The sequence below is a fragment of the Anguilla anguilla genome, chromosome 17 (assembly GCF_013347855.1).
Source record: "Anguilla anguilla isolate fAngAng1 chromosome 17, fAngAng1.pri, whole genome shotgun sequence".
Lineage (NCBI taxonomy): Eukaryota > Metazoa > Chordata > Actinopteri > Anguilliformes > Anguillidae > Anguilla > Anguilla anguilla.
This window is the reverse complement of record NC_049217.1, coordinates 24,609,512-24,623,515: the sequence shown is the minus strand read 5'-3', so window position 1 is coordinate 24,623,515 and position 14,004 is coordinate 24,609,512. Positions and strand designations below refer to the sequence as shown.

The 14,004-nt window shown below is 43.1% G+C and overlaps 1 protein-coding gene across 3 annotated transcripts; it reads right to left on the bottom strand.

Annotated features, from left to right (window-relative positions):
- Positions 1 to 3,984: 3,984 nt before the first annotated feature.
- On the bottom strand, positions 3,985 to 13,868 carry LOC118216399 (inward rectifier potassium channel 16-like). Of its 3 annotated transcripts, none has more exons than XM_035397514.1 (3): positions 12,867 to 13,868; positions 8,431 to 8,504; positions 3,985 to 5,608 (listed from the first exon to the last, which is right to left on the bottom strand). In XM_035397514.1, exon 3 carries the CDS (start codon positions 5,548 to 5,550, stop codon positions 4,444 to 4,446), a length of 1,107 nt encoding a protein of 368 aa, XP_035253405.1. In that variant the 5' UTR covers positions 5,551 to 5,608; positions 8,431 to 8,504; positions 12,867 to 13,868; the 3' UTR covers positions 3,985 to 4,443. The 3 variants fall into 3 exon arrangements, with proteins under 3 accessions (XP_035253405.1, XP_035253406.1, XP_035253407.1); XM_035397515.1 differs by lacking the exon at positions 8,431 to 8,504 and having other exon boundaries at positions 12,867 to 12,920; positions 13,028 to 13,868; XM_035397516.1 differs by lacking the exons at positions 8,431 to 8,504; positions 12,867 to 13,868 and adding an exon at positions 5,911 to 6,971.
- Between the last annotated feature and the right edge of the window lie 136 nt (positions 13,869 to 14,004).

Below are 14,004 nucleotides of genomic sequence, written 5' to 3'. Positions count from 1 at the left end.
AGTGGCCCGGCAACATTGCTGGCCAAGTTTATGATTGCTGTTCACATGAGTCAGGTGGACGCACTTGTGCTCTCTTTCAGTTTAAGCTAGTTGAGAGCGTCTGTGCGGTGAATGTAAGTAATAAGTAGGGCCACCAGTTCGTCTCCCTTTCTTTTCTCACATCCACCAGCGACAGTTTCAGATCCTCTTTGTCAAGCCACTTCTCAAACAATTATCCCATTTGCACCACCTCAGTAATCTAACTGATGATTGTAATTGGTATTAATTAAGCACCTGACAATGACGGACAGTGAAGTTTATAAGCTACACTTGAGTGTTAAATTCAGTTCAATTAGTTACCATCGTGGACATGCTACAGTATTTTAAAATGTTGTACGGGGGAATGTTAGGTTTTCTTAGAAGCCGTAGGAAATGCCAAAATGAAAAATGAGAGCCATTATATAACATTTTACTTGCACAAAAAATGATTAAACTAATTAACTACTTATGGTCTTCAATCAAACAAAAACCTTCTTTATATGGATGCATTTTTCTTTTTAGTGCAGTGATACTCAATCCTGGTCCTGGAGAGCCACAGAGTCTGCTGTTTTTGTTTTTTCCTTAAGATCAGTGGCTGATTCAGACCCAAGAAACCAAGTGAATTAATTCTGTAACCAACTGCTTTAACTGATCAATTGCTGTGCTACTCAAGTGCTGAGTTAAAATGAAAGCCAGCAGACCCTGCAGCTTTCCAGGACCAGGAGAGAGGACCACTGGCTCAAATACATGTTTTTTGCAGCATTTAAACTTCCATCCATGCTCACTTTCCTATATGTGTGTGTGTGTGTGTGTGTGTGTGTGTGTCTCAATTAGAAACTCAATTGTATGATTAGTATGACTGACTGTGCCGTTGGAGTGCCTTCGGGGGACCCTAGAAAAACAACCATTGAAATCCTTTCAGGTCACCTGGTGTACACGAACTGCTGGCCCTAGTATTAAGCCTGTAAAAAAAAATTCCAGGCACTCCGGAGTGATTTCTACGCAGGTTATATTTTGAAACATACACTCCATGGGAATTGAATCTTTTGTATTGCTACAGATCCAGGTATAGCCTACTACACAGCCGCCAGATGAAGGATGGATCCTACTGTAAGTGCAGCATTTACCGGCAGCCACGTTACTGTTTTAGGTCAAACAAATGTGGCTTTTCTTCGCGTTGTTTACGCTTAGAATGTCAATCACATATAAGCATATGTTTTAATTTTTTTTTATTTTTTACTTTGTATGGTAATACTGTTGCTTTGTCAATGATAAAACGATCTGAATAGTGCATTAATTTGTTTGCAATTACGTCTTCACAGAATCTGGATTAATTTTCCATCATCCTGTTCTTGCCCTTACTGGCCGAAATAGTTACAGCACAGAACGTCAATAAAACGTTAGATAACCCGTTGGCATGTTGCTCTACAAGCAGAAACACGTATTGTTAGTGTAAAAATCTCCACTTATTTCGAGTACAATTCTTCGTGTCATTGCGGGGGCGAACATTGCCCCATTAACATGAAATGCCGGCCTGACTAGTTCGGTCTCGATTGAAGTGGATGTTAATACATTAGCCTACCGTGCAGTTTGTTCTGGGATTGTGTTTATCAATGAGCTGTATCGCGATGCGGACGCGTTGATTTGTGTTTAGAAAGTGGGACGCACACAGCGGCTTTTAATACACTTGCTGGAAAACCTGTTTTTTTTTTTCTTCTTGTTACCACTTTTATCTCCTGCCATAAATAATTAGGGCTATTTTAAACCTTCGCGTGCTGCGGGTTCTGTCTGTCTCACCTCACTGCGTGTGGGGAATTTTCACTGTTGAACCGAACATGTTGTAGCCATTCAGACCACAAGGTGGCGATCGCTGGTGAAATATCTCCTCCCTGGTGTTGCATGGCTGCTTGCACATGGGCTCGTTTTTCTTCCGATCAGTTAACCGTCCTTGCTTATATTAGGTGACTAATTAATTTATGTCTTCCTTAACATACTGAATTTAGATAGATCTTAGTGCACTGTGCAATTACACCATTAATCATTTATTATTTGGTGCTTTGATGCTTGTCCGACACAGCAAAGGAACTATTTAGACACAGTACATGTGCTGTGTAGTTAACTAAATAAAAAATACCTCACACATGCCAAATGGAGAGAAAGCAAAAAATAGGCATATTAGTAAGGTGTTGCCTACCCCAGAAAATGCACAATGAATCGACTTGCTTGTATACTTTCACTGTACATACAGTAGTAAAAGTAAACCTGCAGCATTAAAGCTGGTAGTTTTTGTGACGGGTAGGTCATGAGACCTAAAAATCACAGATGTCTTGTGGGGTGCGGGTGGGGGTGGAAACACAGAGAACTTCTTTATTTGCTTGGAAAATTGTAGCATTCATTATTCATGCTAAATCCACACTCTGACAGGAAGCACAAAGGGGTACACTATGTATTAAAAACACATCATGGAACTTTCTTAAAAACAAATTTGCAGAATGCTGATTAACTTGGGTCTACAGAAACAAGGCCAAGGGATGAAGAAACGGATGTGAAGGTGTCCAGGTCGGTTTGCTTATGTGTATCAGTTGACCTCAACATTACAGTATTGCTTACTGGACTGTAAATGACATTTTTCTCATAACACAAAGTGAACTTATGAGACCCGTTGGTCATGAAATTATAGCATCGCCCCCCAAACCCCGCCCCCCAACCCCCGCCCCCTTTCACCCCATGCTCCCAAATTAGAGAATGCACTTTGACCCCCCCCAATCATACAATGCACTTTGGTCAGGGCTGATCAAAACTACACACACATAGGGTGGCAGCGTAGCATAATGGTTGCTTTGGGAACTAGTTTTGTAAATATAGAGATTGTAGTTTTGATTCCCAGGTGGGGCACTCGGTTCCCCCAAAGAGAGAGACCTGAACCCCCCTGGCCTGTAATCGCATCACCCTCCCCCCCCCACCATGTTTATATCATGCATTTAATACGTATACTGTGTGTGTGTGTGTGTGTGTAAAAACAGATAACTGATATAAATGGGTGCCAGGATGCATTCCTTTATTGGAGACAGTGAATAAATCAGAAGAGGGTTTGTGCAGAGACAGATGGAGAAAGAACAATATTTATTTCCAAGACAAAGTCCTGTCAAACTCATAGTATAAAAAAAAATTAAATAGGTCTACAATAGCAATACATTTACATGCTTAAAAAGTGAATAGACAACTATATTACATATAATAAGTATCTGAAGGTTAAAACAAAAAATAAACTACAAAATCTGACCTGTGAGTGTATAGTGTGGTCCGTTTTTGTATTACAGTACAAATAGAAGGATCTCATTACAGAGCAATGAATACACTATATAAGTGCAATGTCCAACTTTTAAGTGCATTAAATGCAAAATACACCTCTATACTATTCACGGTTTTCTATTTAAATGCATATACAAATGGAAATATGGGAGGACTATTGTTTCCTTTTTTGGAAAAAAGTAAAAGTCTTGTACAATTTTATATTTTACAGACCAGGAGCTGAACACCGCTTTGTTCCTGTCCAGCCCTGGAAGTTCAACCAGCAGTTTGTTTGGGGCGCTGCGTGAAAAATCATGAGGTTTTGCAGGACCGTAATTGCGTTTTAGGTCATGCCAAATTTGGCAGAAGCCGGGGTGTTACCTTTGAGCAGCGTTTCCCAACCGGTGTGCCGCGGCACTCTGGCGTGCCGCCAGGCAAGGTCAGGTGAGCCGTGTGAAAAATCCTTTCAAAAGAATTTTATTGTTCAAATGAATTAAAATAATAACTTAAATGAACGAATCCCATGCACAAAATCCAAAATAAATGTAATTAAAATGCATTTCGCTTAATTAAAACCCCAAAAGAACATTTAGGCCTACTAGTTGGCACGTCACATCAACGTCAGGGGGGGGCTGCAGGGTGTTTATTTTTTATGCTTTTGAGAGTGGTGTGCCATGAGATTCTGTAAATTTGGAAAGCGTGCCACGGAAGGAAAAAGGTTGGGAAACGCTGCCTTAGAGTATATAAAATATGTACTAGAAACCTATGGGGAGCACATCAGAACCAGGAAGTACCGTGGACATGCTCAGTTGTGTTCTTGGTCACGTGTCTACATCACGCGTACAGCGAGGATAGCACAGACATTGGCTAAAATAAATAATAAATAAAACAATTATATCTTTGTCTGTGGTAGGAAAAAATATTTTACCTCGGAACAAATAAGTGACTTTTCTTCCCAATATAACGCACGGAGTTAACATCAATATTTGAGTGGAAGTATGTTCATTTTGCTGTCAAAAATGAATGGAGCCCAATGGGGAAACTTGCTTTTTGAGCGGAAAAACATGGATATCAGCAGGGGGCGATATTACTTCCGGTGCTGAGTTTGAGAACTGGAAGCTGGCCCCCTGGGTGTTACAGCCAGGCTTCCTGATAGGTGCTTGTGGCAGAAGTGACGGTAATGACGGAGCCGTTGACGGTCAGCGGGCGTGGCGTCGTCCTGTCGTACTCCGCGGCGCTGACCTGCGGCACCGGCACGGCGACGGTCTGGTGGAAGGCGGCGTAGTCGGTGTGGTAGTGGCTCCTCCCCACCTTCAGCATGTCCTGGAAGCGCTGGCCCCAGCGGATTTCCGGGGGGGTGTAGGAGGTGCGGGTCTGGTGCAGGACGCCCGTGGAGTCGCCCGTGTAGGTGAAGGTCACCACCACCTCGAAGTCGTCCTTCAGCAGGTCCTCGGGGCCCAGCCTGTACAGGGGGCTTCCTGGCACCAGCCTGTGGACAAGGGTGGTGGGCGTGGCCAGGATGATTTGGTCGCACTCGATCTCCAGGTCCAGGTAGGACAGGGCCGCGGCCCCAGAGGGTCGCGGCGCGTGGCGGATGAGCTGTGCCTGGGCCACGCCCTCCAGGATGTGGTTGCCACGGAAATCGCCCAGGCGCCAAGACAGGCACATGACGCCGTCGCGCAGGTTGACCACCGCGCAGCTGCTGAAGCCCACCGTCTGCGCCCGCTTGCGGGCGGACGCCATCTTGGCCACCACGATGCCTATGACGACCGTGTCGATGAGGCAGCTGAGGATGTCCTGCACCGTCACCACGACGATGGCCTCGGCGCAGTTCTCGGTCATGCCGCGGAAGCCGTAGCCGATGGTGGCCTGCGTCTCCAGGGAGAAGAGGAAGGCGGCGGTGAAGCTGCGCACGTTTTCCACGCACGGGCGGGTGTCCGCGTCCGCCAGGTCGCCGTTGGCCAGCGCGATCGTCCAGTAGAAGAGCCCGAACAGAAGCCAGGACACGATGTACGAGAGGGAGAAGATGAGGAACATCACCCGCCACCTGGACTCCACCAGGGTGGTGAAGATGTCCGTCACGTACAGACCCCACCCCCCCGGGGAGTGGCGGAAGGTGACGCGGCAGCTGCCGTCCCTCCCCACGTAGCGGCGTGTCTTGCCGCCCTCCGTCCGCACGCTCAGGGAGGCGGAGTCGCTGGAGCGACTCACACCATCGTAGAGGTCACTCTCTGAGTTCATCTCGTCTGGGAGAGCGGTAGTGAAAAGGAACGATCCTTTCTGCCTGATTCGGTAAGTCCTGCAACACCAAAGAAACAGACAGTCATTTTCTTAAGCTCTTTCTCTCCCCCCCCCCCCCCTTTTAGTTTAAAAATGTGCTCTCAGTGAGCGCGAGGTGTCAGATTGGAAATTCAACCAATTTATTTTTTTTGCCACCAAGACATGCACTCAACTTGATGTAAGTGCACCTGCAGATAAATAAATAAAATAGTGTTTTTGATAGTCGTTGTCTGTGCTCTGACCCCTCTCACTGGACTGCACAGATACCGCAGAGCAGGGACACACCAGGGCTTGTGACTGAACCTAATTTTAGCTCCTTACTTTAACGAGTCCGGCACCGATGATGGCGCATAAAGAGGGGGTTGTTTCTCCCACAAAGCGAACGTTTGCTGAAATTCGCAGAGCTGCTCTGCCTCGGTTATGTCCTGACAGCAGACGAGGCCCTGCCAGTTAGTCACAGCTCTGAACGCGTTCACCCGCCTCCAGCCGCAGCCATTTGTCGGTCTGGCTTAAACAGAAAAGCACAGGGCTAGCAGACAGTCTCAGCGTCAGCACAGACTGCTGGGAAGATGTCAATAAGGTCAACGGCTGATTCAAGTCGTAAATCCGTTCAGAACCTCTCAGCTCTTAACTCAAACCGTGATTTCTTTCATGGTCCATACACAACGCTCTCCAGCCATCTCACTTACTATTTTTGCTCACTAAATCAATAGAGGTGCCTATCCTGTGAACCGTTTCCCTCTGTGGGTAAGTCAGCACAGGATGCTTAGAGAGTGCAGCACCAGTAATCTGCTGTCCTCCGAATGAATTCACTAGAAGGGGTGCTTCTGCATGAGGGTATTGATTTTTGCCGGGGCATTTTAGAATTAGAATTGGCTTCGAACCGTGTGCTGGATGCTGTGGTTGTGCCTGTGTGTCATAATTCCTATTTTCCCGTGAGTGTCAGCCTGCAGCTGCATGTAGACTACGTGCACCAGTATCTTTAGAGTCGCCAGCTGTCAAGGATTGGCCGGGGAAACTCTGGGAATTGGCTGCCGTCTCCCGAAATGCAATGAATTCCATGAGTAAAAATCTTTGGTCGTTGTTAAAAAAATAAATATTGTGACGATACACATTTGCCATTCTGGTATCTTATTTTGATTGAGCCACTCAGTCCTGTGCTTTGACAAACGCAAAATCCTACACATACTTGAGTACCTGATTGATGGACAAGTCATGTTGTGATTCAAGGTAAGCAGAAGCACCCCCACACACAGACATGCTGGTTACCGTCTTTCGAGTTGCTAGTTTTTCTTGGTCATAGCATTGCTGCCTTGTGTTATCTGTGCTGTACGTATGATTGTGTGTATTATGTATCCGTGGGCTATAGCACAGAATGAGTATTTTGTGCCACCTCCAGAAAACCCCCCAGTGAAATAGTGCCTTGCATCGCAAAAAAAATCTGGACATAGTGCATCTGGCCCTAGCTGCATATTGCATGTTGTGCTAAGGTTATTCTGATGTCCAAGTGCAATAACAAGTAAATAAATGCAGTGCTGGGCAAAACTCACAGGCTACCTGAAAAACTCAATGTTTATAGCTATTTAAACATCTTGGCAGTAAGTGATTATACGCTTGTGAAAACACTATATCCCATTAGAATAAATACAAATACGCATTAATGCAATGACTAGTAAAAAGAATGTGTTTTCCAAGAAGTCATTAATATTTTGCTGTAAGATGCTGGAAGAACACAGGTTCGGTTCCCTAGCCTCTCCTGCAGGCACCCCAGACATTGCATTTGTTTGTAAAATTCCACCACCAGCACACCTGACACAACTATAAATGAGTTATTCATTAGCAGAACCAGGTGTGCAGGTGGTGGAATTTCACAAGCACATGGAAGAGCTTGGGACACAGGATGACAGTTATGCTTAGGACTGAGATTGAGACCTGGCACTAACACTGCAATCTTAATTTTTGCTTCTCATTTTGCAGTGAAAAATTTTCATACTTTCAAAAGTATATTTCCATCTATGTCATTGGTTGAATTGGTGATATTTAGATTGTTTATCATCCATTTAAAAATAAAAATCTGCTATTTGAGATGACTCAGAGGGCAAGACTTTGGATTAGAAAAATGGTAAGCATTAGGGTTGAGGCTTGATTAGGATTATGTTTAGAAGCCAGGGAAAGGCAAGCAAAAAGAGTCTGTCCTTGATTTAGACGACCAAAATTTTCTCAGTATTAGGATGTAACACCAGAGAATAAATGTCTTTTGTTACTTTTAACGTGAGTTTGTTCAACAGACCTGTAGTATCACTCAGCCTATGCTGAGTGCTTGCTGGGTACTCGTATGCTGAGGACCGATCAGCGCACTTTGGCTCTGTGTGGGTAACATAAAGGTACTCAAAATGCAGATGAAAATCCTAACTTTCGAGGCCGCTATGTAGGACATTTCTAAATTGAGTGAAAGCATTTGGAATCCTGTGAGAGTAATTGGAATCCTGATGGAATATTCCCAACAAAGGAAAACTCCTTTGTTGTCATCGGGGGGAGACATGATCAGGATGTACCTGTTGTACTTATGGAACAGATCGTCCCTGTTGCATAAGTACAACAGGAAAGGTGTGTGTGCGTGCGTGTGTGTGTGTGTGTGTGTGTGTGTGTGTGTGTGTGTGTCTGAGAGAGAGAGAGAGAGAGAGAGAGAGAGAGAGGAACATGTAACAAAACTCGCACCTTGCCCTTCTATTGATTTGTTGTCCCTGTTGATCTCTATCTTTCATCACCTGAGTGTGTATAAAAGGATTAACTCTGCTTTCAGAAGAGGGGAATCTCTTTTCTGCTGAGAAAATGTCTAACCTTTAATCAGGTTGGCTTATCTCTGTCAGTGCTGAAGTTTAGGTCAAGGCTGTTGGTTACCCGCCAGGGCTGACCTAGATCAGTGGTGAAGAGAAATTGTTTTCAGATTTTAAAAAAAAAAAACAACAACAATGTTTCCATGCAATATAAATCAAATTGAACAGCTCCTGAAAAGCAGCCTGTAAGGGATTCCCTTAAAAGCTAGATGAATGTGTATGCAAGCAAAGGCCGAAGATTCAGTCTTACACTCAGAGGTCTTATACGAGCCCCCTCAGCTCGAGAGACTCCTGAATGATACGCTCTCTTTCCTAAGACTCAAAGGCTAGAGGCTGACCTGCCTGGCAAAAGCTTAATGTCATTGATCCGGGATCCGTGAAATGAAAGGCACACTGCATTGGTTGACAAGTGTGACTGTCAAATTGAATCAAAGCCATAGCTTTCCTTTCACCAGGGGCGCCAGCGTTTGCACCTCTACTGTCGTTTTACATCTGCAGTTCAAACAACTTGGGGGGGGGGGGGGGGGGGGGGGGGCTTGCCCACCTCCCATTAGATGACACCCCACTGCAGCACACATTGCAGGTCTTTGTCCCTGTGCTAGGTAAGTGCATGGATCTGACAGAGGCAGTAATCAGTTTCTCTTTCATTCTCGCCACACGTAAACACATACATTGCCTACAGGACAGAACTTGGACATCAGTGCAGACAAGCTCTAGTGACTCTTTTTTTCTTCTGTGTGTGTGTGTGTGTGTGTGTCTGCGTATGGTGAGAAAGAGAGAGGAAGAGATAGAGAGAAAACTGAACCTGTAACTGCGAGATTGTAAGTTTGAGTTCTCATCATGATATGACTGTAGTAGTTTTGTATGAGTGCAATTTCCTGCATGCAAGTGCACATAAGACATTATGCATGCATTGGGGTTCAGGATGGGTCAGCCTTTGAAGGGACTATGGAACTTCAAAGTAACAATGCGGAAGAATTAATGGAGGACTTTGCCCGCAGTAAATCGAGATATGGTGAACAAGTCAGGAAACTGGAAAGCCAAACACAGATTTAAGCATTCTTGCCATTTTCGTGACCACCACACTGACTCATCTAAGCATCAGTTAGCTCTGATGTGAATATGCCCCACCTACAATACATTCAGAATAAGGGTGTTGGCTTTGCTGAGTTGAGGAGAAAATGTGGGTACTGGTGGTGAGCAGACAAACTGAAATCTGGCCAAAATTTAGTAAATTTGTCCTTAACCAAAGAATGGATCCCCCTATGTCTCAAGGGGGAAAAAATTGATGACTTGTTCCCTCAATTTAAAAATCAGTTTCCTCAAGTTAAAAATCACTTCCTCAGATCGTCAATTTGTCCCCTCAGATTACTAATTCATGCCCTCAAATGATTTAATTAATTCCCTTAAATTAGCAAATCATGCTCTCAAATTACTTAATTCATTCCCTCGCATTATAAATAGTTTCCTCAAATTACTAATTGATACCTGAAAATTAACTATTTGTTTCATCACCACCCTTTATCAACATTCATCAACACTTTGCAAGCAAACATTGCATGCTTTTTACGCACACTACATGCACAGAGCACAGCACAAAACCAAACATAATCCAGAGAGAAGGAAAAGGAAGGCATTCAACCAGAACATCGTAGTTTAAAGGAGGGAACAAATTTGAATTCAAATTTAATCCAAGAGCACCAATAATTAATTCAATGGCATGAACAATAAACTCGCGGGAACAAATTAAATTATTTGCGGGTGCAGATACTCCACAGCATAACCTCGGAGGGTTCATCGCAAGACACCAACCATTGGTAAGCCTCAAGTAAAGAAGGCCCAGGTTAGAGTTATGAAAGAAGGTTGTATGGACAGTTGAGTTTGGTATTTATCTGTATTAAAGTGATGGAAAGAGAAAAGTGTAGACAAAGAAAGCAACTGCTAAAGATCTAAAGCAGCTCCCAACATCTTGGTGGAAACATGGTGGAGGTAGTAATTGTGGCTTGGGCAGCGTTCTGCCCCCCCCCCCCCCCCCGGGCTTGGGAAGCACGAGGCCCGTTGTGCGGAGTGGTCAGTGGGGTGGTCTAGTGCTTCGACATGGCCACCTGGCTCTCAGCACTCTCTTCCAGCCCAGTGTTTCCTACTTTTAAAAAAAAAAAAAAACATCCATTTATCTCTCTCTGAAGCAATAGAATCCACCCATGCATGCGGTGTTCAGTAGTTAGTTGGTCACTGAACCTTATTTGGGTAAATAAATACCTACACAAATGACCCTCTGCTGCTAAGTGTTTCCTGCAAAAGGAGGTTATTAACCTTGAAGGGCTTCCCGCCTCTCAAATGTTATTGTCTGGCTTTGTTCTGTTTCGTAGTCATGAAAGCTGACTTTTACACTACATGGAATTAACAAGAATACAGTCCTCGATGACTGGATCAACAGAGTCCCAGCCGAATTATGCGTTTTGATCCTTAGAGGACTTCATTACAAGTAATCTTGGCTGAATTTAACAATCTGTGCAACTTTGGAAAGATTATCTTTGGAGCTTGGCAACTCCGCGGCTGCGTTTTTCCACGATCCCGGATCACCATCGGAGACAAATCAGCCGTGTACATGTGTACATGCAGTGCCTTTGCCAAACGGAATTTAAACGCAGCTGAAGTTGGGCTCCATGACCAAACTGTTACCAACCCATTGATTGCCAACTGACCACATCCACTTAAGTACAATGTCCTGCAAAGCATTTTCCAAATTTCAATGCAAGTTTTACTTTGCTCGGATGCATCAGAGGCCATCCATGTCCCGTTTTGTCTTTATTTGAACATTAGTATCATTAAGGAGTGAGGCAACCACATGGTGTAACTGCTAGGGAAATGGGTTTCTGACTTAAAGTTCCAGCTCTTTGAGGCAATTCTGTTGATCCATTAAGCAAGCGACTTAACCTTGAATTGCTTCAACTCCATGTGGATGATAAGAAACAATATAATCTAGGTAATTTCCCTTGGATAAAGGCATTCACAAAAGCAAATAAATTATTATGAGCAATAACCGTGTCCTTTAAACTGCCAAGAACATTGGTTTATTTTGATTGATTTATTGTTATATTGAGTCACCTGAGTTTTAATTGTCTGTTTCAGTACATGCAGTTTCTTTAATACGATGGAAAAACTCATTGGTTGGTTTTTATCTCAGTATTTAATCTTTTATTGTAATTATATAATTTATTTTCCAGTCTTTTTAGATTAATTAATTAATTAATTTGTTAGCTAATGAAAGCCTAAAATGAAACCTATAATTTCTACTCTATGGGGCCCAGCCTGTACTCAGTCACTTACTGTCTCAAGCCCTTTTTATGAAGTTAAACTGTTTTCCTCTTTATGTAAATCCTCCATTCAAAATATCATTATGCCAAAATGGCTGTAAATCGACAACCTATCAGTGTCCCTGTGACAACTTGATTGATTTGCATTTTTGGGCAAATGTTACTCTTTCTCAGTCAGTAGGAAAAGCACACCCTGCATGTCTCTCAATAAACTGGAAAGAACTGTTTATTTCAACAAAGCATTGTCTTCATTGTCTCTTAGTTGTAATTGAAAATGCTTTCCTTTCTCAGTTAATCTCAGATTCTGATAGGTGGGGGTCTCATCGCCCCTGACTTAGACACTCCAGGAGACAGTAGCACAAATTAACTCTCAAATGGTGTGGATCACACTGGGAGAACCACGTAAAGCACGTGCTGACCCTGAGTCATTAAACAATGCCTTTTTTTCAGTGAGACAGCACCACTATTTATCGCATTTATTCAGACCAACTTTGTTTACCAAATGATTGCCGCTGCATGAACTTTGCAGGCCCAACAGGCTTCTTGTTATAAATAATTGGTTTAATTGCAGGTAAGATATCCACCATTTAAAAAAGTGACACTTCTATAAATTGATTATTCACATCAAATCAAATATTTTGGGTAGTTTTCCAGTAATATTAGCTATCCCACGTCCTTTACCTACAAAATAATCATATTTTTGAAGATCAAAACCTCTGTGTTTTGGAGACATCGAGTAGTAAACTTCAGACACGTTTTTTCACCACAGAATGGGTATATCTTTGGAGCCAATCTTTGTGTAAAATAAATTCATTAATCCACTCCTCCTCAGAATGCAAACCAAGCACCAATGAAATGAATCATTAAATCAGTGTCAATACATGTTTTTTTTTCCCAAGATGACAACAGTCTCAACAGTATTTGCTTTGATCATAATGCTCAACAGAAACCTGGAATGCCACCACTTTTATTTTCCCAAAAAGAAGCAAAAATGTCATTAAAATTTTTTTTTTAGGAAAGTGTGCATTGAATTTAATAAACACTAAAGGAATTACATTACTGCAATGTGCCATACAGCAAGCTCAGTGCTAACTTAACCAGGGGGATTCAGGTCATGGCTCACCTGAGAGAGAGAAGGCGGAGGAGGCAGCCAGGTGTAAAGCAGAACACAGGAAACCTGGTTAAAGGAGAAGGAATAAGCTGTGTCGACACCTGGAGGGAACGTGTGTGTATGTGTATATAACCGAATTACACGCATACTCAACCACATGGGCGGGGCTTTACCTTTACCGTCAGACAAGTGAGCCTCACATGTACTTTCTCCGCTCTCTCAGGTATGGCCGCTATTTTTACATTTTTACAACCTATGCAATGAGTTCCAAAGGATATCCCTATGCAGACAGGCAAGTGGAAAGAGGAACAAGAGATAAGTGACACATACTCAAGGCTGTCATTCCTGCATTATCTGCACAATGAACTATTTATTGCAATAACCTGTAAAGATTTTACGGACTGTTTTTTTTAATTATTACTTTATTGTATCTCAATGTTGTCCCCGATTTAGATTCTGTGTTTCTTTCTCCTCGCAGCAGACAGGGACGATCCGGGACAGTTTTGGTTGTGTATATTCCATAATTCATTTGCCAGCCCGTTAACCTTTGCACCAGAAAGCCCAAAGGTCCTTGTCATTAAGAGTGACCTTTAATTGTCTTGGCTGCACTCTATTAGCAGCTAATGGGTATGCACCCACATGAAAAGGATGCGACCAAGCTGAAGCTGTAGTGCAGCCCAGGGGACCTTAAGTCTGTTTTTTTTATTGGGTCCACCGTGGCAAGCTGGCAAACTCTGTTTGACTGACTGTCACAACATGGCACCCTCCGCCAGCTTCCCTTTATCTTGGCTCACAGGGACAGCATCAAAGAAGGCTTAATGGATTTTTTTTTTTTTTGGAACACCTGATTCAAGCTAAACTAGAATTCCAGAGACTTTTGTTGTTTTATTTTTGTTTTTATGTGATTATTTAAATCCTGCATTCATTCGAATAATAAATTGATGGATTTTGGAATTGAAAACATAAATCTACTACAATCATCCTGCTTCAGGATCCAGATTTCTGGGACCATAGCACTTTCAGGTCCATTTTTAAATCCTGTGACATCACTTCCTAATCAGCAAGGCAGAGATTTGCATGCACAACATAGAACCATGTTTTGCACATTGGAATCTCATCACAATATTGAAATAGTCTGCCATATGTCAGT